This window comes from Cheilinus undulatus, linkage group 7, assembly GCF_018320785.1.
Source record: "Cheilinus undulatus linkage group 7, ASM1832078v1, whole genome shotgun sequence".
In the NCBI taxonomy this organism is placed as follows: domain Eukaryota; kingdom Metazoa; phylum Chordata; class Actinopteri; order Labriformes; family Labridae; genus Cheilinus; species Cheilinus undulatus.
Window position 1 is genome coordinate 26,224,060 of NC_054871.1, and position 25,645 is coordinate 26,249,704.

Here is a 25,645-nt window from a genome sequence, read left to right on the forward strand (position 1 = left end):
AATCAAGCCTCACTTAGGACAGGCTTTGGATAACCCTGACCTGAATGAATGACAGTGAGTGTTTTAGTGCCTTATAGTCCATGGCTAGAGTCTTAACACAGAGCTACCTCTTTTCTAGTCAAATCAAAATGGATTTGTTTAACAACCACCCAAGAATGTCTTTCCTATGGGAGTTCTGGTTCTTTTTAGTGGTCCAGATCAACTCAGCCAGAAGATTTGGCTCTTTCTGCTGAACAGCTCCTCATTTGGTACCATTAGATTAGCCAAATATACCAAATGGGAACCCTGATCCCATTGCTCACATAGAAGGTCCAGTTCTTGTTCACAAATGACACATTACTAATCTTTCCAAGATTTAGGCTCATAGTTTGCACTGTCAGTATCAGACACAGCCCTAAGCTGCCCTGGAAATCCCCTGCAAGGTTGCTGTGGTGGTTAAATCTACCCCCAGTCTTCAGCAGCTGTAATGCTTACTCTTTGATGAAAAGGATGATGGCTCAGGTGCTGCAAAGATGGCAGAGCAACTTGCAGAGACAATGTCAGATGTTTTTTCAGAGGAGGGGGTTAAGGAGGAGGAAGCACCAAGCACATTTGGAGACAGAAGGAGATGATCTCACTAGTAAACTTTGCTTCTCACTTCCTCACTTCATCCCCCACAGGTGGAGAGAGATGATTTGCCCCAAGACCTGGGCCTAGAGAGCTGCACGTGCAGAGCAACAGAGATGGGGAATATACATGTGTGCATCTGTGCGTGTAAATCTTCCAGGCATCAAGCAAAAGTAGCTTAATGTAGGTTCTTGGGCCACAATGCACCTCTGTATTCTGGTTGTGTCGTCGGTGAGCCGCTCACATCTGGGTGCTTTTTACGAGAGACTGTGAAACACAGGAAGGCCAGGTTTGTGTGCTGAGTGTGTATTTGTCTGTGTTTGTGGAGGCACATGTGTGTCTGATGGAAAACTGAGGAGCTTTGCTGTGTTTTGTCCTGATTTATTCACTCCCAGGGGACCAGTGACAAGTCAGCCTCAGTTTCAGCATGGATGGACGATGCAGTGAAACAGAAAGCAGCATGAGGCGCTGTCAAAGCAGCTTAGGAGTCAGATGCATAGATTTCTTTCCATTCAAGGAAAACTCACAGTTCATTTGTTTCAGTTGAGTGAGTTCTGTACCACAAACACATCATCAGCTTTAAGGGTAAATTAGACTCTTTTTTTTGCTAGATAAGCATATTTTATGGTGAAGACAGACCAGAAGTTTTCTAATGAAAACTCCTTTAAAGCTTTCCCAGGACTCAGTGGGGCTGCTTGTCAATAGCCAGTGGAAGCCTGTCAGTCTAAGGACAGCTGTTTCTCAGCATTAAGGAAAGAGTGTCCACGGTAATGATTTAGTAATTATGGTTATGGGAAGACGAGGTTATAAAGATGACCCTGTACGACCCTGTGCACAGCTGCTCTGCCCTAAACTGTTAGCGGGGTTATTACAGGGTTGACTTGCAGCGTGAACCCTTGTGTCTGGAAACGGACGTGTAACTTCAGGTTATCTCTAAATGTTCACTTACAACCAATGGCACCTTGTCTTCTTTCTAAGGTTTTGCTTTTCTAATTCTGGAAACATGCAATCCTGACAGGATGATTGGACTGTTGATTGGCTGAAGGGAAAGATTACGGGAAGAGGCAATAAAGAATCCGACACAGCAACACAGAGATGTGGATTACATGAAAATCTCATGTGTTGCTGATTTATTTAAACCTCTGCATTCCACAAACAAGACATAAGATATAAAAATGCTATCTTTAACCCAGTACACCAGGGTGCTAGAATTAGCTCATGTAATTAAGGACAAGGAAATTGGCGTTTCCAAATGGATCTCCATAGAGCTGCAATTTGTTTCCAACTGCACTGAATCATCCTGTTGAAAGGGTGGACTCTCTCCAAAAGCTGAGTTTGAGAGTTTGCACATTTGGAAGACAAGATCTACAATGAGGAGTGCTCGCCTTCTCCTGGAAAGGCCTAGAATCCTCTGAGACAGATAATGTTGTGAAAACAGTTTTCAGCTCATTAATATGTTGATACACACCTAAAACGGTAAGCATGGCTCTATGGGGGATTCCAATCAAAACAAAGCTTAATCACCAAATCTCAGATGAGGGGAAAATGATAGGGAACATCTCGTCCAAGAATATCGGAGATTTCAACACAGCAGAGTTCAGGAGGAGGTACTTGTAGGACAGTGAGGAGCATTTTAGTCTTAGTTCATAGTTCAGCAAAACTGCCAAAGTACATTGTGTAAAAAAAGTAGCATTTAGCGGAACAAAATTAGTGAAAATGAAACATAACATTTACCAATATGTTTAAACGAGTCTTTAATTACCTAAATATATACACTTGTTTTATTTTCATTTACTTAAAATAAGACTTTTATCCATAAACAAGGAGGGTCATCCTCTACACGCTCCGCCATGTCTCTACAGTACCACAGAAAGGATCATGTAACAGTAGTTATATGATTTATTAATTCCTCCAGATAACACAATTACCACCAGAAGTGAGCACTGCAATCTGAAACTGCCACATATATAGAATTAAGTTTAAAAATCATGAAAAATAAAGCAGTAATCTCTGTGCAAGGATGACATGGGTATGCCCATTCACTGGAAAGACCTCCTCATCTATGGTCTGAAAAGGACATGCTTTTCTTTAGATTCAGGCATTCAGTGAGGATGCACTTAGAAATGAAGGCATAGCTAGCTAACAGACCTGCGGAGCATAATGTTAAAACTTGTAGAAACTTGTGACTGAACAAGAGAGCTGAAGGCCCCAAAGTACTCATTCATACATCCATTTTTTCTTTCGCTTATCTGGGGCTGGGTTGCAGTGGCAGCAAGCCAGGCAAGTCAGCTAAGACACACCCAACATTTTCCAGTTCCTGCTAGGGGATTCCAAGGTGGTCTCAGGCCAGATGAGATATAGACAGTATTCCCTCAAGTGAGTCGTGGGTCTACCCTGGGGTCTCTGGACGGACCTGGAAGCCCCCACAGGGAAGCGACCAGGAGGCATTCTAATCAGATGCCCAAACCCCCTTCTTTTGAGGCAAAGGAGCAGTGGCTCTACCTCTATGCTATATGTTCTGAGCTTTCTGTCTGAACTCAGCATTCATTTTGTCAGTTTTTCAGCAGCAATGCCACCACCAACCGTGAGGGCAGTGTCGACCAATGCCGCCAACAGTTCAACCCAAAGTAGGAAAACACAACAAAGAAAAATCATTTGAAAAAAGTTGGAGCTTAACTAGATTTCTGATCAAATATCCCCAAATACTAAGTTGCTGGAAAATACAAACATATAAATGGTGTTAGCTAACCTTGGCACAAAGATAGGCAATGACTAGAGCACAGCTAAGCAGAGGATGGGCGGTTCTTTTTCTTTAGTCAATGGGACGGTAGAGCAGCATCAAAGTGGTAACATTTTTGTACGTGGGTAGAGTATAAATGAGCCTATAGACAGAGCCAAGCCACCCACCTGAGGAATCTCATTTATTCGTTCACTGCTTGAACCCAAGATCTTCTTTCAGTCATTACCCACAGCTCATGACCATTGCTGAGGGTTGGAACAAATATCGAGTGGTAAATTTAGAGTTTTACCTTCTGGCTCAGCTCCCTCTTCCCCACAACAGTCCAGCGCAACATCTGCAATACTGCTGATCCTGCACCAATCTGATTGTCAAACTAAACTGTCACTGAGATACTTGAACTCACTCCCCACTAAGAGGGAATAATCCACTGTTTTCTAAACCATGGCCTCAGACTTGGTGAAGCTGACCCTCATCCTTACTATTTTGTACTTAGCTTCAAACTACCCCAGTGCTGGACCAACAGAATCACATCATCTGCAAAAGGCAGCCATGGAATTCTGAGATTCCCAAACTAAAAACCAGACTGTGCCCTGTCCACAAAAATCACAAACAGAATTGGAGACAAGAGGCAGCCCTGGCATGCAGGCCCTGATGGCTAGCCAGAGTGGCCCCTGGACCCCAAATTGCCGCAGTACCCCCCACATGAACCCCCACGGGATTCATTTATAAACCTTCTCCAAGTCCATGAAACACATTTAGACTGGATGAGCAAACTTCCATGCTCCCTCGAGAAGTCGTGCAAGGGTAAAGAACTGGTCCAATGTCTCACAGCCAGAAAGGAATCTTGTTGACACAGCTGGAGTCTCCTTTCTAACACCCTGGCATAAACGTAACCAAATCATCTGCAAAAAGTAGCACTCAGTGCTTTTATATCCTTGTAGCCCTATTGGGGCTGGAATATGCTAAGGGACACAAAGGCTTTATGGAGCTTTCCATTTGGCTCCCAAAAACCTGAATCTAAAATTTATGAAAACTTCTTGAAGGTCTGAATCCACAATTCAGTTAAACATAGTTCTCAATCTTTTCATGTTTATAGTAGGTTGTTCTTAACATTTATGATGTATTTAAACATCTTTTACTTTACAGGGAGTTACAAAAATAAAGTTTTCCAAGGTAACTGCTATTCCACAGAATTCACTTGTGGATGTAGGTTATCTAAGGCCATAAAGCTGTTTGACCTCTAATCCTCCTGAACGATGAAGGTCCTTGGCAGTGATTCACTCAAAATCATCATTTACTAAAACATAAAAGCTTTCTCTTATCATCCAGAACCTTGAGTATTTGGTAACATCCTTTAGTGTCTCTTCACTTCCTGTAAAATGTGTAAAAATGCCAAAATAAATCCCTGCAGAGAGCCAACAGTCACAGTCTGACAATGAGCTGGGTCAAACTCCACTAAGCTTTACAACTTTCTTGCACCATTCCTTTCCCTGAGGTGCATTACTTCATGGCTCTAGCTGAAACTCTAACTCTGCAGGAGATCTGTGGATATCCTGTCATACAGGTCAGAGGTCGTTCTTTCTCCATCTGACCCTTCATGCCCTTCCTCTAATGATCACATTTACTAATGTCTGGAAGAAATCCTTCTGCTAACAGCCAGGTGATTCTGACTATGAGTGTTCGGTGTATGTGCATGCGTTGATTTCATTTCTGTTTGCCTTGCATCAGTGCAGATCTGTGAGTCTGTCAGTGTGAAAATAGTGTGTGTTTGCCGGCTTACTGGAATGTGAGCATGTGTAAGGAGTCTGGCAGGGGCCAGGCGTGACTGACGAGCCGACTTTGGCTGACTAACGCAGTGAAGCTGAACACACTGCACGCTTCTTAATACACACATTGACACATACTTTGCATGTTCCCCAAGAGCAGCTTAACAACAGTTTTCTGCATGTCCAGAACATATTACTGTCATATTTAAACCCCTGCAAACACTGCACTAATCTCACTAAGACAAACGTGATTTCACACAAGCTGCATGTGCAGTAAAACACCTCGCTCTGCTCTGCTCACTCCACACATCCTGAGAAGTCTGTAACTAAGCTCAGGAGACTGAGCTGGTGCAGCCAGACTCTCCACTTTAATCCTGACAAACCCTGTGACCTGCAGACTGCAGGCCTGGGACTCGATACACCACTATTACACTAGCTACAGTATTATTCTGGCTCCCATGAGGGAAGGGTGGAGCCTTAACATCTGGAAAATAGCCCAGCAAGTGGATGAGCAGAAACTAGGAGAGCTCAGGCGATATCATTTCATCAGTAGTTTGGGCCACTTAGCACAATGAGCACCGGGGAGGGAAGTCAGACGCAGGGTCATTCAGAAGAACAGCAGAAGTAATCTGTCTCTATAACTGCCTAAAAATGTTAGCACTCTAGTTTGACCAGACTGATTGGTATCTGCTGAGTCCCAGGTGTTGGAGCGGATTGGATTTTCCTTTTTTGGGAAACACACTGATTCAGTTTAGACAGATACAGTGCCTAGAAAAAGTATTCATGCAGCAGTTTTCTTAGAATAACTTTTACTCAAGAAGCGATTTGTAATATTTGTTCAGTGAATTAGACCATGTAGTAGATCATTTACTTTGCAATGTGTAATTGAGAGATGCTAAGTTAGTAAGAGGCAGACTAACCTCCTCCTCCAGTCCCACAGCTGGGAGAGAGCTGGCCACTTGAACAGGTACACATGTTAGGTCTTGAACAGAAGCCATCGCCACACGAGTTCCTGCAAATAGCTGGAGAGAGGAAGCAAAAGAGAATGAGAGGACAATAAATTTGATTAGGTTTTATATGACGTTCATGATCTTGGCTTTGTGGGGTTGTTTGAAAAAAAAAAGGGTTTTAGGATGTTACTTACGAACGATGCACTGGTTCCCTCCCGGCAGGGTCTTCCATCCTGGACAGCAGTACGAGTGGAAGCGAGAGCCACACACATTGGGCCTGAGAGAGACAAAAAAGAACAAAAACTAAATCACCAATCACAGAGACCTCCCAAACATATTTCAGTTGGACCCCTAAAGAAATAGATACAGCTATGAGTTATTTACTGAGCTGCCCGAGACCTGCATGGCCTCTGCTTTCAGAATAAACAAAACAAACTTCGATACAAAGCCTCCTGTGGTGATGGATGGAGGTATTTTCAGAAGGGGGGGAAGGAGAGGAAATGTGAGGGGCCTACAGCATGAGGAGAAGCATTTTGTTTTCATTCAAGGCTGAATTAAACTTGCAGGGACAGGATGTATAAAGTCCTCCTTTCTCCTAAATTCCATGACTGGCTGTCCTGTTCTCTGGCAGGCATCCAGAGCAGCCCCCCCCCTTCATCGCCCCCACCCTGCAGCAAACTTTGACCCCTTCTGACAGATGTAAGATCCATCACAGCTTATGGAGCACGTGATTGGCCTGACAGGTTAGCCACAAATTTTCCCCTCATAGAAGATGGCTACACCACATCTGAGAATGACTTGCCCTCTGCTCTCACATGCACAAATTCACTTGTAAACATCAGTGGGGCTGATTTTGGCTGCTGCAAGCTCATTCTCAAAATACTTCTGTTTTTATCTTCTGTGAACAATGGCAAACTTACTTGGAACGTCATTTCTCAAAAAAGAGAAAAAAAAACCCAACTAGCATCATTCACAGTTGTAACAGGAAGTGTGCCTGAGTCTTCGTTTTTTTTACATTTGACCGAAACATGGCAAGGCTCGGCATAAAGCTGTTTAACAAGCTGAAGTGATTCCAACACTGTGGTCCTACTAATGATACCCTTAGTGACCTTTCAAAGCATATAATGACGGTTGAATCCGTTCCTCATCTGCGTCAGTGGTTAGTTTCTTGAGTTTTCTTGTGGCGTGACTAAGACTGAGAGACCACAGTTAGGTAAATTGGGATAAAGTCGGATCCAGATGCTCATGGTAAAGTCATTTACCATAGGGATCACAGCTCTTTGGTCTAGACAATTTCTACCCCCAGGATGTTATTTATGACCGTTTAAAGTCATGCTGGATTACGCAGTGTTTTTCAATGGTGACCAGGAATAGTAACATCAGACAACATGACAAGCCTTCAAAAGAATACAAAAGATATGTTGTTGTAATAACAGAACGTTGAACATCAGTATGATACAGGTGAAAAAAATATACAGTGTCTATAAGGAGTATTAACCCCTTTGGATGTTTTACCCTTTTACTGATTTCAAAAATCAATGATGGTCATGGTTTTTGGACAACAAAAATTCAAAAAAAAAATTGTACGTCTAAGTGATAACAGATTTCTATCAAGTGATGTTAAACAAATGAAGCTATGTAACGTTAAATAAGTGACTGCAAAAATGTTCAACCCCTTCAAGTCAGTATTTAGTAGATGGACCTTAGGCTGCAATCACAGCTCTGAGTCTGAGTGGATAGGTCTCACATCTAGAGACTGCAATTTTATTCTATTCCTTTTTGCAAAACTGCTAAAGTTCTGTCAGGCTGCATTGTACTCGGCTGTGAACAGCGCTTTTAAAGTCCAGCCACAAATACTCTATTGGATTGAGGTATGGGCTTTGACTTAGCTACTCCAGAACTTTAACCTTGTTGATACCATTTCTGTGTAGCTTTCGCTGTATTTTCTGGGGTCATTGCCTTATTGGAAATAAATCTTTTCCTAAGCTGTACTTCTCTTGGAAAGTTTGTGCATCCATCCCTTGATTTACCCTTTCTTAATAACCTTTTCTCTAAGTTGTTTAGAGTGTTCTTTTGTTTTCATGGTGTATTGGTAGCCAGGAATACTAATTAACCAGTTACAGGACCTTCCAGACACAGGTGTCTTTATTCATTCACTTGAGACACATTCACTGCACTCAGGTGATCCCCATTTCACCAGTTGCGAGACTACTAGCACCAATTAGCTGGACCTCTGTCGAATTAGGTCAGTCACTTATAAGAAGGTAAATATTTATACAGTCACTTATTTTTTCCAAAGATTTTCATTTTGTGGCTTTTAGAGCCTTTAATAATAGAGGAGGACAGTGGACAGAATCAGAAACAGGAAAGAGAGAGTTGTGGAGAGACATGCGGGAAAGGGCCACAGGCCGGATTCATATCCGGGCCACCCGCATGCATGGGGTGTGCCTTAAACCAAAAGGCCATCTGCACCCCACAATCATGTATTTTACCTAATATATATATTTATTTAATTTGACATTACTCAGTAGATATCTGCTTTTATTGTGACATTAAAGAGGTTTTGGTTAAAAAAGTCAAATTATATAGATCATGACTGATTTTTAAATTCAATAAGGGTAAACATCCAAGGGGGTGATTACTTTTTATACACTGTATTACCAGACTCAGTTGTCTGATTTAAGGTTATATGTAAGACAAGAGCCCAGAGGTGGAGACTGCCGAAAAATATCCTCTTTCAGCAACTGGGGCCCAAGCACTGAAATGTTGTAAGGTGTACTGGAATGCAGATCATTCTTTCTTTCTTTCTTCCACTTTTCTTTCCCCTGTGATCCTCTATGAACAAATCTTTGCAAATAAATGCATATATCAATCCTGTCATAGATATGGTCCCTCAGTTCTGACTTTACTCTCTTGTCTCAGATTACTAGCAGGACTGTAAACATGACCAGTGCACTGAAGAGGAAGTTTTGGCCCGGATATCTGTTATCAGTTATCCAGATATCTGCTGGCTGCAGTGGAAGTTACAGTGAAAGGAATATTGGCTGTAGCCCCCAGAGGCTAAAACGTTGTCAGCCCATAGAGAGTGTTTTCCACAACTGAACTGAAGTTAATCCTGATGACATCATTATGGCTCTCATCAGGATCAGACTTTGCAGAGCTTTCTAAACATTTCACTTTAGACATTTGCATTGTGTTACAGGACATCTTGATTATACGTATCTAAAAGTCAGTGGAGTCAGTTTTTCTAACATTGACAAAATATAGTCCAAACTTAAACTAAAAGAAAAAAATTATTTTTAAGTGTTCAAGTTGCCCCTGCCATTAAAGTCATCATGAGCATACAAGAGCTGTCAGTATTTTTTAAACTTTTATACTTTTTGAGAGAATGTTTCAAAATCTAACATTCTCTCAAGGGTATTGTAAAGAAAGAAAAAAGAGAAACATCTTTTCATTAGGTAGGTGCTCAGAAGAATGAATCCATTAAACTCCCACTGTCTAAACTGCACAAATACATTCCCATGGTGCAATTATGGCAGTCTGAATCAGTCTGTGGGCAATTATGGATAATTAAAAATAAGAAATTACACGAAATTAGGCGACAAGGGCTTATTTTTTGGTTGCAGTGGTAGGAAACAAGTATCAATATCATTACATTCTTACTAGCATCATACTGACAATCATGCCAACCCTATAACATACACTGGTGAAAAAGACTCATCACTCTATTCAACAACATATCTTTACATTTTCTACCTTTCCTTAATCAACACACCATTTTACCAAGATTTCAAACTGAGGATATAAAATCCATTGATTTATAAACGGGTGTCAGTGGCAGTTTTGCATTTTTTTTTGAAATGCAAACCTATGGCCCAATGGCCAAATGTGGCCCGTGATAAATTTTTGATTGTCCCGCAAAAATTCCTAAAATAAGATGAGATATAACCCACTCTAGAACATAAAGCTTGTGCTTGATTGTATTTGACTTCTTTCAGGACAAGGCAGTCCTACTATGCTAATTCAGCAAAAGAAAACATTTTGAAAAGGAAAGTTATTGATATGTTTTTTGTGATCAAATTGAGACAACACTGTAAATTATAAATATACTGGTAGCAAAAATAATAATAGTACCTTATATTACAATGTCTCTTGACTGCAAGGCAGGAACAGCAGCTGTGCTTTTCATGGGCACCCTGGGTATCTATTAAAGGGTCTGATCCAGTTCACATTATACTAGGTGCACAGGACCCATTGGGCTGGTCCAGACGCCAGGGCCCTCTCCGTGTGTCCTGGAGAGGTCAGCTGGGCAGATACCTGGAGAGATGGGGCACAGGCCTGTACGACTGCCACCACAAGGCAAATCCAGGACCAAGACTGACGTGGCAAAGTGCAGAACCAGCATAGGATCCCACATCTGAACTGACCTGATAGCTTATGACAGCAAGTAGCAGTGGTAGTCAGGGCTGACTAAGGCCCCTGAAATCTGATTGACCCCACACAAATGATTGTCTATTTGCCTTGTCAGTAATTAAGTAGGCATTTAAGCGTATCCAGTCACTTCGCATATCTTAACCTACATCAGATTGGTTTTATCAACTTTAATATGCACAAGGTGTGGAATATGGAAGTGGCCCTACCACACTTACATTTTTTTAAGTGGCCCTCAGTTGAAAAAGGTGGTGGGTCAGCACCAAAACATGGGTCATGTAGGTGTTTTCTATAAACGTGAATGTTTGCCTCCAGAATCCCTAAGCAGACATGCACTGATGCTTTCTTATTTAACCTGGTTTTGTCATTATAACCTAATTTTCAATAATTAACTTCTCAAGATCTCAAGAAAACAACCTGAATAAACTCGCTATCAAGGAAACCAGAGTAAATTATAAAGAATGCATGTATGACCTCCCCAGAATCCCCTTTAAAAACATTTATATTTTGTCGTATCCCTTTGTTATGTTTCATGTTCATGTTTTTTAATGTTCAACTGCAACATTTTTCTCTAAAAAAATGTGTGGTTGAAAAATGTCAGGAATTTGGGTAGTGATTTGTCATTAAGCAGGCGGTGGTGGGTCCTAAGATGAAACCAGATAAGAATCACCAGCTTAATGTATTGATTTAATGGAAAAGGAAACCAGTTAGTGTCACTTATAGCATCAAGACAGGAAATGACACTTGTTTTGTTCCATTGTAAACGTTGTTTTTTCAGGCAGCAGGCTATGATAAAAGAAGATAACACTTAAAGCCTGTTTGTTTAGATCAAGAGCTCCAATGAACCTCTAAAATGATTCTATTTGAAACTTCCTCTCCTCATCTTCTTCCCCAGAGATGACAGCTGGGGATTGAATCTGATAGACAGAGAGCAGTGCACACCTCCAAACACATTACCAGATGGCACAAAGAGACAGACAAACAGGTGGGCAGGCAGATGAGAGATATTTATGCAGGTGGTATTAACAGACACAGAAAAAAGGGAAGATAAAAATAAAACAGGAAGGGGAGAATGGACAACAGCAGTGGGTTCTTAGGGAGATTCAAACATGACAGTTGGTTTTGGAGAGAAAGTGTGAAGAGCTCAAGAGGAATGGCCGGGTAGAGGGAGAGAAGACAGGATGGTGGGAAAGGAACAGGGGATCAGTGGGAGGGAAAGCAAAACAACTTTATGCTAAGAAGAGGAGGAAGCAGGAGAAGGAGTGGGAGCGGAAAGCTGAGATATGGAAACAAAAGAGAGAGCAGCATAAGCAAGAAGAGGCTGGACCCTTGGTGGGGGTTGAATTTCTGGGGCAAATACACAAACCAAAGAGAGCTTTGAAAAAACATCAGAAATGCAAAGAGCGAGACAACGACATTCCAACACTTAATGAGTAGTGACTTCTCCCCCTGATCTACTTCTTTGCAAAGCGTTGAAGATTTTCCACTGTTTCAGACCTTAAGGACGTCAATATATGGAGGATTACACAGGTCTGACCCTGAGGTGCTCTGGTTTGTTATTCTTCCTCTCTCCCTGCTCTCTCAGTCTTTCCTCCAGGTCAGTGCCTGGTCTCCTATCGCAGAAAGAGCTTTAGAGGATGAACTGAAGTAAAACAGAATGAAAGACAGCCATAAAAAAGACAGTTTAAGCCCCAGGGGTTTTCCTCAATATTGAAATGTCCTACTGTTCTCAGGGCTCAATCTAAAGGAGATTAACTCTTCTGTGGCCACAGCGCTGCCTTTGAAGTCGCCTCTCGAGCCGTGGATCGCTCGTTAACTGCCATTAATAGTAATAAAAGGAACATGGCTGCCACCTCATCAGAGGGGAAATATGAAGAATAAAGGAGACTGTGGTTAGAGTTTGAAGTCAAGTCAGTAAGACAGCGCAAAAAAGCAGGAACAACCAAACATCACAAAAAATCAATTTCTTAGTCACAATTGTTGCATTGTTGTTTGAGAGTTTCAATTGCAAAATAAGAAACAATGAAGTCTACAAGTTATATGACTGCAGCCGGCCTGAGGCTCCTCTTCCCGTGCAGGAATCCAAAGGGCCAAAGGTTGAAGCAGTTCAATGCAGCCTGCCTCTGCTGACATACAAGAAAGGGCAGCAGCGGGCAGGCATGGAAAATGACTACAGACAGCCTGTTTCCATGAAGAACAGAGCAGAAGTTCACAGTTGTTAGGGCCCCAGGTCAGGTGTCTGTGTCCCTGTATGTGTGTGCCTGTGTCAGCGGACTGGTCAGAGGTCTAAGGTCTTCTGCCTGGTATCTGACCCCCCACGGTAAAATGTTTATGTTCTGCTGCCTCCAGCAACACCTGGGCCTGTTCCTCTATTATCAGATCTGGGCCTGAGGATGATCAAGGAGTGTAGTGTGGAGAAAATGACTTAACTAAAGATAGATAGATTTTAATCAGTGGATGAAGTACTCAAAACAACAGTGCATACTTTACACTAGCAAAGTTAAGAGGGGCTGATGGAAGAGAGAGAGAAAATCAGTAAAGATAGTTTTTTGAGTGCCCTCATGCCGATTGGAAAAGAGTGAGAGGTCGAGGTAAAGTCCCTCGAGTCCCTGATATGTCATCAGTGGTCATCATGGGCTTTTGCAAAGAAAGACATAAAATTACAGGACAGCATATTGTAAGCATGACTCTTTTAATGCTAGGATTTTACCCTACACCTCCATGTTAACAAGAATTGGGACCACAAAACCCTTGAAGTGAAAAAGAAAAACCTAGGGGGAGTGCTACAGTAAGTGACAGGGGCAGTGAGGTGTGTACTGGGACTGAGCCTTTGGGCTCAAAATCTAACTGAGTGACAGGGTTGCTAAACACTTCATGCACAGCATGCTCCTGTTGCCTTTCATATAACATGTTGGACCCAACCGCTCTGATTTCCATCGTCAAAAGCTAAAAATTATTTGACATATCTTGCAAGTCACTTCATAACCATTGTCCGCCCCCACCAATCATTTCCTGTAATTCTCATTTGTAGGTTAAATGTCTTTGAACCTATGGTTAACTTTATTTTATATGGATGTCTGGGCTCAGCCTCAGAGATAGGGTGAGAAGCTCGGACATTCGAATGGAGCTTGAAATAGAGCCACTTCTCCTTCATGTCAAAAAAAGCCACTTAGGTGGTTTAGTCACCTGATGCTTTTCTCTGGAGGTCTTCTGGGCATGCCCAACTGAGTGGGGACCCCAGGGTAGACCCAGAACTCACTAATGAAGTGTTAATTTTGGTAGCTATTTTTATTTAATCTTAGTTTTAGTCTTTAGACGAAATGTCTTTTAGTTTTAGTCCCATTTTGGTCATTTCTACCCTTTTTATTTTTAGCCTAGCTTTAGTCGACAAAAATTTAAAACATTTAGTCTAGTTTTAGTCCATAAAAGGTCTTCACATTTTAGTCTTTACTTATAGTCCAAGCATTTATTTTCTTGTCAAAATCTTTTACCAAATCATGATGGTGTGTTCTCTGCAACCTGCCAAACCTGGGGTCCCTGCATTCTACAGCTGAGAGGCAGAAGAGACACAGCTGCATTGTTTTTTGACAGATTTACCCACAGTGGAGAAATACGGATTTTGAATGTTCAACGAAAACTACATTACATTTCAGTCTAGTTTTAGTCATCTTGACAAAAAAAAGTTTAAGTCATCACAGATCTATTTTTGTTAGTCTTAGTCTAGTTTTTATCATGGAAAAAAGATTGTCAATGAACATTTTTAGTCATAGTTTTAGTCAGCGAAATTAACACTGCGCTGGAGGGTTATATATATATTTTCTGGCCTCTGACTCTTCCAGGAAGAGCTGTCGCCAGGGAGAGAGATGTATGGGTTGACTTGCTTAGCCTGCTGGCCCCAGAAAAGAAAATTGATTGATGGACAATTAAATGACTAATTAAGGTTCTTGTTTTAATCATACTTTTCAACCAAAGTTTCTGAATTTGGAACAACTTCATCCACTTGTAATGGGTTATTTTCCAGTCCAGTTGTTCCCTAACGTGTTTTTCATTTTTTTCATGTTAAGTATACTTTATGTTGTTTAAAATATTGTTTCTTTTTTTCAATATTAGAAAGAAGCCATCTAACAAAACAGAAACGCTCAAATTGGGGATGCAATCATACCTCACATTACAGTTAAAACTCATACCTAATGAGGTACAATTCAAATGGATGAGACCAAAAATATTTTGCAATACTCCTTTTTTTTAACTAGCACCACCAGCTGCTCCAACAACTTTAAAACCACAATTTTAACCATTAACCACCACCTTTTTAGAACCAAATTGTGAGCTTGGTGTTTGGTTAAATAACTTAAGGTAAGTAAAATGAAGACAATCATGACTATAAGGTTAGTGTAGTGCAAAACTAATGATTTTTCTCTACTTTAGACAGGCTGAAAAGATGTCGATACTGATGCCTGTTAAAAATGTAAATTGAACGATACAGAGACACTTAAAAGATGTACTGACTGAGGGATTATTGGCATTTATGGAGAAAATCGAAATCAATTAATACTGATGTTTCGTGTGCAGTTACCAGGAGATTTGGTTGTGTAGCGCAATAACTTAATCTGTGGTCAGCCACAAAAAAAAAAAAAAAACATATCAGTTTTGCCTAAATAAGACCACAATGACTCTGTATTCAATGTCTTGTTGAAAACATATCACTGTTTGTGATTAGATTTGATGACTTGGCATTTAGCAGAGAATAATTGTAAATCAAATAAAGCTCTGTAAATGATCAGCTCATGCAATGACTTATATGTTTATGAATCCACAACGTGTGTATGCGTCCAGAAACATCAAATTGAGGAAGTAAACTGATTGCTGAATGGTTTTATACAGTCAGACATTTAAGTAGAAGCCGCTTTCGAAGCAGACCACATGCCAATCAGCTGTCTAAGATAATCCTGTCTTTACAGCTCAGCCTTAGCCAGCTCGTACAGTAAGCATGAAATGCAGACACATAAAAACTTAAAATGGAACCTAATGCATGTAAAACAGAAAGGGAAACTGGCAAATGTTCACTCATTCCAAATATAAATCCCTATTGAGCTTTTTGTGGGGCATTTTACTTCTTCTGTTCTCAAAACACCCAGATACTGTTTAAAGTTTGTCTTGTCACATCCCAAACTCTTTTATTCACTTTTAAATGAAGCATAAGACAAGGCAGACAGTGTTGAGGAGCCCCTCCAGGGGCATCAGGGTGGTATTGACATTTTCCTTGGAGAGGCATGAGTGTAATTCTCTGCTATGGACCGCCTGTCTGCCAAGTCAGTCAGAATCCAAGGCAGAGCTGGGTAAGGCTTGGCAAAGTTGAGCTAAGTTAATATGGTGGGTGGCTTCAAAAAGGACTTGGCAGGACACTTCAACTCTTACATACAAAAGATCTTATTAAACCATAGATATTCAGCTTTTTTAGATTCTGTCTTGGTCTTGCACTCCTCTTTCTCCCATACTACTAACCAGACGGTCAATCACCCATCAAGTAAGGCAGACTAACCAGCAAGCACGCCTAAGGTCTGATCAGATGCCGCCTGTGAGTGGACTGATTCCAGGCAGTAGTGGTAGCCAATAAATCAGAGTCAGTCAGCATCAGACCCAACACTAGCAGAGACAGACCAGGGGATATGGAGCTCTAGCCAGCAAATAAACACAGCACCCCAACCCAAGGCCAGCATAATGACCATCATTAAACTAACCTCCCTCCATCTCCCACACTGAGAATCTGTGAAAGCCTTACTGAGAAGTTGACAGTCTGCTCTACTCACGGCTAAACAACAGCCAAAGTTTACATGTAATACAAAGTTTGATGGAATGACAAAGAGTTGTAGTAAAATTCAACAACTTCTGTGTCACCAAGATTTGTCTTTCATCAAAAACATGTGTGGTGTCTTCTCCCTTCGAGGGGTTAGATGAGACATGCACACATGCGGATGACTAATTTTGTCCGATTTCAGATCAAATGATTGTTTCCAGTGTTTCACACTCAACAGTAACTGCAAATAAATTCAACACATTAGGCCGATTTGCTTTGGCCTGGCTTTTTGTGGCACATGGCAAATGTTTTCCAATTCAGCTGACAGTTAACAGGCAACACCTAGAAAAAAATGAGAAAGATGTTGAAGATTTGTCAAACAACTTTGGTTTGTGCTCCTCAAATTGGCCTGAAGCCCAACATGTAAACAGAGCTTTTTAGCCTTAAAGTACCCTGAGCTTCAAAGATGCTCTGTAATCTCATTACCTATTCACTTTAGTACACAAAGCTGTCACTGCAAGAGCATTTTATTCCTAACACAATGGTGTTTCCAGAATTTAACAATGTAATGGAAAAAGCCTGCAGGCTTTGCTACATGTTTTCATGCAAACACACACTGTTTGATGGGAATAAAATGCTATTGTGCAAGGTCTCCTGCTTTCTTGTCTCTCTTCTGGCTTTTAACTGGAGCAGAAATGTAAAAGGGTGTAATGATTGCTTCAGATCCTACAGAACAGTGTGCTCTTAAATGTGAGAACGCTAACTTCATTCAGCATGTACTAATGCTTTCCATATATATGTGACAACACAGGCAATATTTATTTAAGTCATGCAGCAGGAGTTTTCATTGGCTATGTTTTAGGAGAAATCACACAGGCGCAGTGGGAACTTTATCCTGTACGATTAATAAGCCACAAGTGAATACAATTCACTGAGTCTCATTTCTGCTGGGCATTTCTTCATTATCTTATTCTTTTTTGACCTTTCCAGCTCTGTTATTCCTTCAGCAGCTTTGTCACCTACAGCGGTGAAATAAATGCCCCTTTTCATACCCCCCTCCGGTGATACGAATACCTCATTTCCTGTGGCTTGGCACTGGGGGAACCCTAAGTTGGGACAGATGGGACCCTGATTGGAATAACTGATGCTGACATGAAAACTAGCCTCAACAAAACATCCTTTGTTTTTCAAAAAGCACTGAAATATACAGTGAAAACTCCTAGCTGCATTAACATACACCCCACACCCAGATTCATGGCATTTTCAGTAACAAAGTTGGACCTGAAAGGAGAGAGCAGGGGAGAGGGGGTGGGTCACTTACAGCTGGTGAGAGGTGATGTGATCCCTGTGGTTCACTTCACTGGATAATTCCTCTATACATACACTTAAATGGACACCTTATAAAACACACACATGCTTACATGTAAGCTCATATTTACCCACACACAGGGGCCAGCAATCTGCCCACAGCAGTCCTGAACTACTTTCTCGAGCTTAACTAATACAGTCAGGGGAATTTGGGTCATGCTTTTCAGTCATCATCTCATCATGAGATGTATAGAAAGCAGAGCTTTTTTTCTTCCTTTCCCATGAAAATGTCAATTTGCTGTAAATACACTTGGGATTTCAGTGTAGCAAGCAGCCTGTTAAGGTCGAACATGTGCTGTTTTTGAGAAAACAATGTGGTAGTATTCAGCAGCATAATTTGGTATAAGGCGCACTTGGCCTCAGCCCAGAGAACACAGCAGTTGAAAGAGGGCTGCCAGGAAAGCAGAGAGGGGAAAGACATTTATATTTTAAACCATCTCCAGACACAAATGATCTGAGTTGTGTATGCAAAACCAAACTTAATGCAATTTTCTACATTTAAAACCTGACAGAATAAATAAAATAGATACCAAATCATGCACCGAAACAAAGACACATTTTTCTTACCCTCTTAGTGTCTCCTGGCCACGACGTCGGACCCGCTGCACCTCTCTCTGGTCCACAGTGCCGGTGAATCGGCTAGCTTGGTACGGTCCATCCCCAGTTTGAGCACCGTATACATGGACAGCTGAGAGGCACACCGCTGCCCATCCCAGCAGCACCTGGGCCAGCTTCCCTGATCCCATTGGTAGGTCTGGCTATCCCTCCAACCAAATCACTTCCGTTTTAACACTCACTCTCTGGTTCAATATTCTTTGTATGAACCCAGGGTGAGAAGAGGGATCTAGACCTGGATCCTGACCAAGTCCTGGGGAGCACTCCAGAGTAGAGGCTGGACAGGAAAGAAATAAGATGAAAGAAACACTTGAAGCATACCATTATGAATCAGAATTACTGAAGAGCAGTTTAAATTAGATCATATGACACTTAAGATATCCTGACTCATCAGCTCATCATCATGTTATTTATAATATTTCATTAGCAGCAGCTAACACAAGAATTAGTTACTTTCAGGGGTCTTATTGCAGTGTTTCCCTTCAAACCATCTCTGAGTGGCTTTGGTCAAGGCTAAACCTCCAAGTTAACCTCATTGCTTTGTATGCTAAAAGCTGTACATCTCTTTTATTGGATACCCTTAGCTATTGCTAAACTCCATCATACAAAACAGATTATCCGTTTAACTGCTTGAATTGTTATTTATTATTTTTAGCTTACTATTTAATTCTTTCAACCACAAGAAGGTCGCATAAGCTGATTGGTCCACAATTTGTGCTTTTGTCTATGCTTTAACATGTTAACTCTTTATCTTGTTAATTCAACAGTTTATCTGTTACGTTAAGCACTTGCTGACTAATTTAACTGTAACTTTGGCCCACTTTAGACGTTCAGCTTTATAGCCGTGTATTTACAGTTCTGCCAGCTTACCTTTATAAAGTGCCAACCATTACTCTTTTTGCTTAGAGATAATTCTTAGATTTATCCAGAAGCCTATCTTAAGAAATAGCTAATGCATTTCTATTTAAGCGTATGCTAGCTAACTATTTCAAAAAGCTTTCTTATTGAATCTAACTATTTTGTCACTTCACTCACCAATTTTAAGTGCTGGCAAACTACTTAAAATTCCATGCATTTTAGTGAATGCTAGCTTAACTTAAGCTATTTCTTGCTATCTGTGTCAACCATCACAGCATATGCTAGCTTGACTTCTTCATCTTTTTTGGGTCAAGCTAACATGTTAATACTTCAGCTGTTTATCCACTATCACTTTTGATAGCTACGTACTTCAACCATTGCAGCCTTGGCTTGCTTAACTTCCTCATATTTTTATTTATTATATTTTAATTGTTAATATTTAAAAAGTCATTAGCTGTTGTTATTGCTATATGTAATCAACCATTACAGCCTAATCTACCTGAACTTCCTCATCCTCCATTTATCAAGCTTTAAATTTAAATATTTCAGCTGCGTCTCCATTAACTCTTGCTATTGCCAGCTACATACATCAACCATTACTGCCTGTCCTAGCTTTACCAATGTATCTTTCTTGCATCAAGCTTTAAATGTAAATACTTAAGCTGTTTATCCATTCACTTTTGTTTTTGCTAGCTTCGCATGTCAACCATTACAGATGCTGGCTTCTTCCTTATATTTCTTCTGTCACCTTTTAAAATGTAAAGCTGTTTGTCCATTATCCTACTCCTAGCAGTGTACCCTAACCTTTAGCGTGCAGACTGTGCTAGTTTACATTCCTCATCTTTCTTGTGTCAAGCTTTAAATGTAAATATTTCAGCTGTTGATCCGTTAACTTGCACTATTGCTTGCTATGTACAATCAACCTTTAAAGATTCTAGCTTAACTTCCCCATCTTTCTTGTGTCAAGCTTTAAATGTAAATAGTTTAGCCGTAAACTTGAGCTAACGCTTAGCATTCTCTATCTGTTTTGAACATAATAGCCTATACTAGCTATTAGGATTAATTGACTTATTTTTACATAAATATTACAGTTGTTACACAAATCTGCCTAAAACAAGATTAGACATTACAATTTCTATCAAGTCATTATTTTAACTATTCAAACTGATAGTTCTGGACATACTCAAAATACTTTCAATTTTTGTATTAGACTTTACCCCCAGTCAGTCTGTCCAATCAGTTTTACCCTTCTATAAAAAAATTCTCATACATTTTCCAACCATGAAAATATTGTGATCATGGAGCCAGTTAGTTCTCTGGTAAAATGGTTTGCAATGAAATTGTCCACCAATTTAATTTTTTTGTTTGTGTCATGTTTTGGAGTTATGTTGACAAAAGAGAAAACACATGTTTTAGGAATTTTTAAAAAAGAAGAACATTCAAGGACACAGAAGACACACTAAAATCTGTGTTTCAGCAATCTGTTTTCACTATATTGCTCTTAAGAGCTGTCTCAAAAGTTGTTTATTACTCCACAGACACCAGCACATATGCACTGACTAGCTTCAGAGTCATAGAGAGAAGTTCAACAAGTCCAAGATCAAATGCTACTGAAAATAAAATGTTTACAGTTTTTAATATTCGTTTAAAATTAAAGTCATGTGTCATTCATAATAACAGAGATGGTATTTTTCCTAGGAAACATCTTTGCATGACACATCTCTTTTTATGTGACACAACTGGCAGTGTGTAAGCACCATGTGTTCAGTTACATTCAGGCCTCAACCCTACTCTAAACAACAGTGTTTTCCAAAATCAGTGGTTTTAAAAACTATAAAAAAAGACCCCAAAAAAAACCTTTATCTGCCATACAAATGGCAACACTTTCCAATGTTTCACTGGCTTTAGTTGTGGAAAATCTGCATATTCATGCCCCACAAAGCTTCCTGAGGTCATGCATGCAGACTTTGACCGGGGGCCATAAATAAAGATTGCTCCAATTTTAGAGGTTATAGGATCACTGCCTTAAAGCTGCACATTGTGCCTAGAGGGAGCCAGAGAGACAGACTGGAGCATGTAGGTAGAAAGTACAAGGGTGAGGATTTCATGATGAGGTGAAGCTGATCCATCATCTCATAATAACCCCTCTCCATCACAGTCACAACAGTGAAAGAAAAGGGTGGGGTCATTTTATTATTAACAGATACCAATAAGTCACAGAAGGCACAAAATTAAATTACCTCTATTATTTTTCATTATATGATTTGTGAAGTCTGTATCCCTGAAATCTGATTATATTAAATTTGTTAAACCCTATAGCCTACAGTCTTAGAGGCATGTCCTACATTATGGTATATTAGATTGAAAAACATGAGTCTAAGTAGACTGGAAAGCCTTGAGGTTTATTTTCTCTTCTTCACTTCATTATAGACCACAGGTTTGAGAGTGAACTATGGGCCTCTGGTGATATACAACCTCAGCAGACCCGGCCTCCAGCCTGGCAGCCATGCAGGGGGTGACCACAGCATAGTCATGGACATAGAGAAGAAATCAGTGGCTGCCAAACTGGCTCATATGATTTGAAGATGATGGAAGATTATGAGAAGTGATCTCTTTTTAAGCATGTAAATACTCAAGCAAAACAGCAGAGGATCTGCATGCCATAGATCCATAAATCACATTATAATTTTGAAAGAAAAACAGAAATTAAAGTTTAAAAATGTGTTTATCCGAGCCTGGCAAAGCTGCTTTGTTGTGGTCTGTTAAACTGCAGTTGTGAGCTATGACGGAGATTCTCCATAGTGTGGCAATAAGCGTGTTAGGGACTCGGTAATTAAAGAGTTTAACTTTTCCACTTAAACTTAACAAAAAAATTGTCTTTAGCAGCTTGCTGAGAGAATGGGGGCGGGATCGGTGTGGAACAAAAGAAATGCCTGATCAATTACTCTTCTGTTGCTAATCTCATCTCCAACTGTGCTGTCAAAAAAGCCAGGTAAAGCATGCATCTTGCTTCAGCAATGGAAACATCTGTATGCAACATGTGCTTTCAAGCATCACAAACGTTTCACTAAACTTTGCACGGTGGTTGACGAAAACGTGACAGCAAAACCGTATAATAAGAGACGGTTAGGTGAATTTTTTAAGGATCTGCGACACACTTAAGTCCATAAAAGTTTCCTATACGCTGCAAAAACCACGTTAAAACGTATAAAGCACGCATTGAAATGCCTATGGCAAGCTGGCAGAAAGACAGTTATGGTTTTTCACAATAAAAGTCACTGAAACGATTTCTGCACGTCACCGCAACTTTTATGAATGGAGAAAAATGCAACATCAGCTCGCTGAAACTCAAGATAATCCCATCTGGAGAAAGAGTTAAGAGCACGTTTTCATTCCACTTTACCTTGCCAGGAAAAGCACTGTATGATAAGTTTAGCAGGGCGAGCAATCAAACTGTAAAACGTGACTAGCTTGTACGCCTCATTTTTCCATGCATATTCTCAAAAAGCCGGTAAAAAGTGCCACCTCCGACTATTACGCACCCCAGAAACAAGTGCCCAACTTCTTAATCCACCTTTTTTCATCTTAATCTTGTTATTCGAACCCTGTCTATTTAGCAGGTATGCATGCATAGATAATTCCCCGTGAAACAACAGGCTTCTGAAACAAAAGTCGCAATCACAGCCATTGATAACTTAATTGAGATGACTAATGCGCACAATACCTTGCAACAATTGAAGTGTCCTTGCGCCAAGCAGCCCAGAGTCGGAATTTGAGACAGGATATGTGCCCCCAAAATGAAATATTGAACTATAGCCTTGTGAGAAAAAGAGAAAAGTTAGGGAAATGCCCTGTTTGGGAGAGGGGAGGGGACAGAGAGTGAGGCAGATCGAGAGAGAGAGGGGGTAGTAACGGACTGCAGGACAAACCCACATTCCTCAAGACTCCTAGAGTTGTTATAACAAGGGGGCCAAGCTGCAAACCCTCACATTGTGGCTAGCATGGCTTCACTATCATCACCCTGCAAAACACATTGCTTCAGGCTATACATGGTGAGATAAGAGGCTGACCAGGGAGAATTATCTTTGATGGTTGCAAAGCAGCATCTGCATTCCCATCACTGTCACATCATGTGTGGGGAGAGATAGGAATGACAGATCAGCAAGATAAGTAACATGATTAATGAATGATGAATGATCAGTGAAAGGGTCATAATGGAGTATTAACAAAAATAGATTTTAATTTAAATGTTTCTGTGACAGATATAAAAAGGCAGCCGCTTTATAAATTTAGTTCACAGCAGGGCATTAAGCCTATCACAAAGTGTCACATTTACGCTTTTAAATACACCTCCTATTCACTGGCTCAGCAGCCCACTGCTGACTGTGATTGACACATCCTTGTGCTTTGTTGCCACAAGTGCTGATAGGAAGTTAACATAGAGAGAGTGGCCATCTGGGTGGTATATTGGTGAGGACAGCTGAGCACATCCTACAAGTGTTCCTACCTACTGAGCTGATACCAGCACTCTAAACAAAGACAAGACCATGTTGGTCCTGAGAAAAGGCTTGAATAAACTGAAACAAAAAGGTTAAGTAGTTGTGCCTGTTTTTAAGAAAAAGTGTTAGTTACAAAGGGATTGTATGTTAATGTATTTACTGAGGATGATAAATGAAAGGAAATCATTTTTACCAAACCATGAAAAATATTTTAATGGCCAATCAAAGTCATCGAGAAAAGTCTTTCATTTCTTTGAAGTAATTCAGCACTTTTCCCGGGACATTTGTGCTTTTGTTGGACTAAGGGTTCAAGACCGTGACCTAGCAACATCTGTCCTGTCTTTTGTAACTAAAGCTGTAAAACTGGGATCAACTGAGCTTTACAATCCAAAATGTTTCTTAAGCTTTCTTATCACCCTGAAATAATTGAAGCAAAATTAAAAACTTAAGCATCATAATCACAAATACTCAGTAATCCCTGGGTGGCAGTAGTGTAGGGGTTAATTTAAGCTCCTAAGGTTTTTAGTGTCTCATCCAGCAAAGGATAAATGGCCTGTGTGACTGCTCTTGCACCTAAAAGGAGATCTTCTGTATTTGCACATTGACTTCAAGTAGTAAGGATTATTGTGAAACAATGGGGGAAGCGAGCTGATAGAAAGTAGCGCTGCCAGATCTATTTGCTTCTCTAGATATTCTAAAGAAAATCCTAGAGATGCACAATGTATGACCTGTCCAATAATGCCTCTAGTTGCTTATCCTGATATTTTACCCAACCAAACAACAAAAGGCCTTAATGAGTCCAATCCAATTGCAGCTGATGTAATGCAGAGGACTCCTGTCAGAAGGCAAGAAGTGATTTCTGCATAGAGAAGCACTACCAAAAAGGCTAAGTTTCAAGTGGTTTACGACTTCACTAAGTGTCCAAAGTACAAAAATAAAAGCATTCTTTTTTCTTAGGTAACTTTCTGCCCTGAAAAAAGTGAAATATTCAGGCAAAAAAAAAAAAAAAAATTCTAAAAAAACTCACTGAGAAACAGCAGCAGGCAAGCCTCCATCTACAGCCTGGACAAGCTAAGTCACGTGTGGTCTGTTTCCATAAAGCGGTCCAGTTTGGTTCAGTATAGTTTGCCACACTTAAGCAATTAAACTCTGATCTTACCCATGTGTCCTCAGTTGATGTCCATCCAGCCTCTGTCATTGTGACAGGAAATCTGTTTTTTAAACATTTGGCTAAATGGACCTGTTTGTTTGGCCCAAACAGCCAGTGTTGCCAGATACAGCTGATAGTTTCCAGCCCAAACTTGTTTCCAGCCCAGTAATCAATATTTAGTGCTTTTTCTTTTGACAAACATACAAAACTCCATAAAAATCCACTGACAGCTTAAGTATACCAAAAACAACTCCTATAATGACAAGTAACAACAGTAAACCAACATACTGATTTCAGGTGCATGACTACCACCTGCATCTCTATTCCTCAAAAAACGTCAGATCTTACGAAGCTCAAGAACGTGACAAAATTAATCTTTTTTTTTTCATATAATCGATACAGTAACTGGTTAGGGTTATACACACACTGCACTTTCAGAGAGATAAATAGACTTATCACAATTATTAAAATTTACAGGTGACAGACATGATTGTATTATTTCACCTTTAGATGCTGGGGGTTGCTCCTTTAACACACCGATGAAGAGCACAGAAACATCTGATCATAACAGCTGTCTACATCAGCGTATGTGGCAGTTGGGTGTGCAATACAATAACATGAGGCTAATTCATAACTCCTCTCACCAGAATGTTTTGCCAGCTATAATGTATAATACTAAAGCGCTCAACTTTTTGTTTATTCTATCAGGACCCCCACTCTTCCTATACAACAGGACGTTTTCCAGCTTTGTATAAGCTTTCGCTAACTCAGTGCAGGCTCCTGTGGGCTGTAGCCAACACCAAAAACAACAAAATTTGCCGTCTTCATCTGTTTCAGAGAGTTTAGTTCTCTTGCAGACAAGGAA

The 25,645-nt window shown here is 40.4% G+C and overlaps 1 protein-coding gene across 1 annotated transcript in view; it reads right to left on the minus strand.

Moving 5' to 3' along the window:
* fbn2b (fibrillin 2b) overlaps positions 1 to 22,973 on the minus strand; it is a 102,117-nt gene extending 79,144 nt beyond the window's left edge. The window contains exons 1-4 of the mRNA XM_041791265.1: positions 22,856 to 22,973; positions 18,226 to 18,550; positions 6,257 to 6,339; positions 6,033 to 6,134 (exon numbers count right to left, since the gene is read on the minus strand). Of these exons, the coding sequence (XP_041647199.1) occupies positions 6,033 to 6,134; positions 6,257 to 6,339; positions 18,226 to 18,404 (364 nt within the window). The 5' untranslated portion in view covers positions 18,405 to 18,550; positions 22,856 to 22,973. The remainder of the gene's footprint in view (positions 1 to 6,032; positions 6,135 to 6,256; positions 6,340 to 18,225; positions 18,551 to 22,855) is intronic.
* Between the last annotated feature and the right edge of the window lie 2,672 nt (positions 22,974 to 25,645).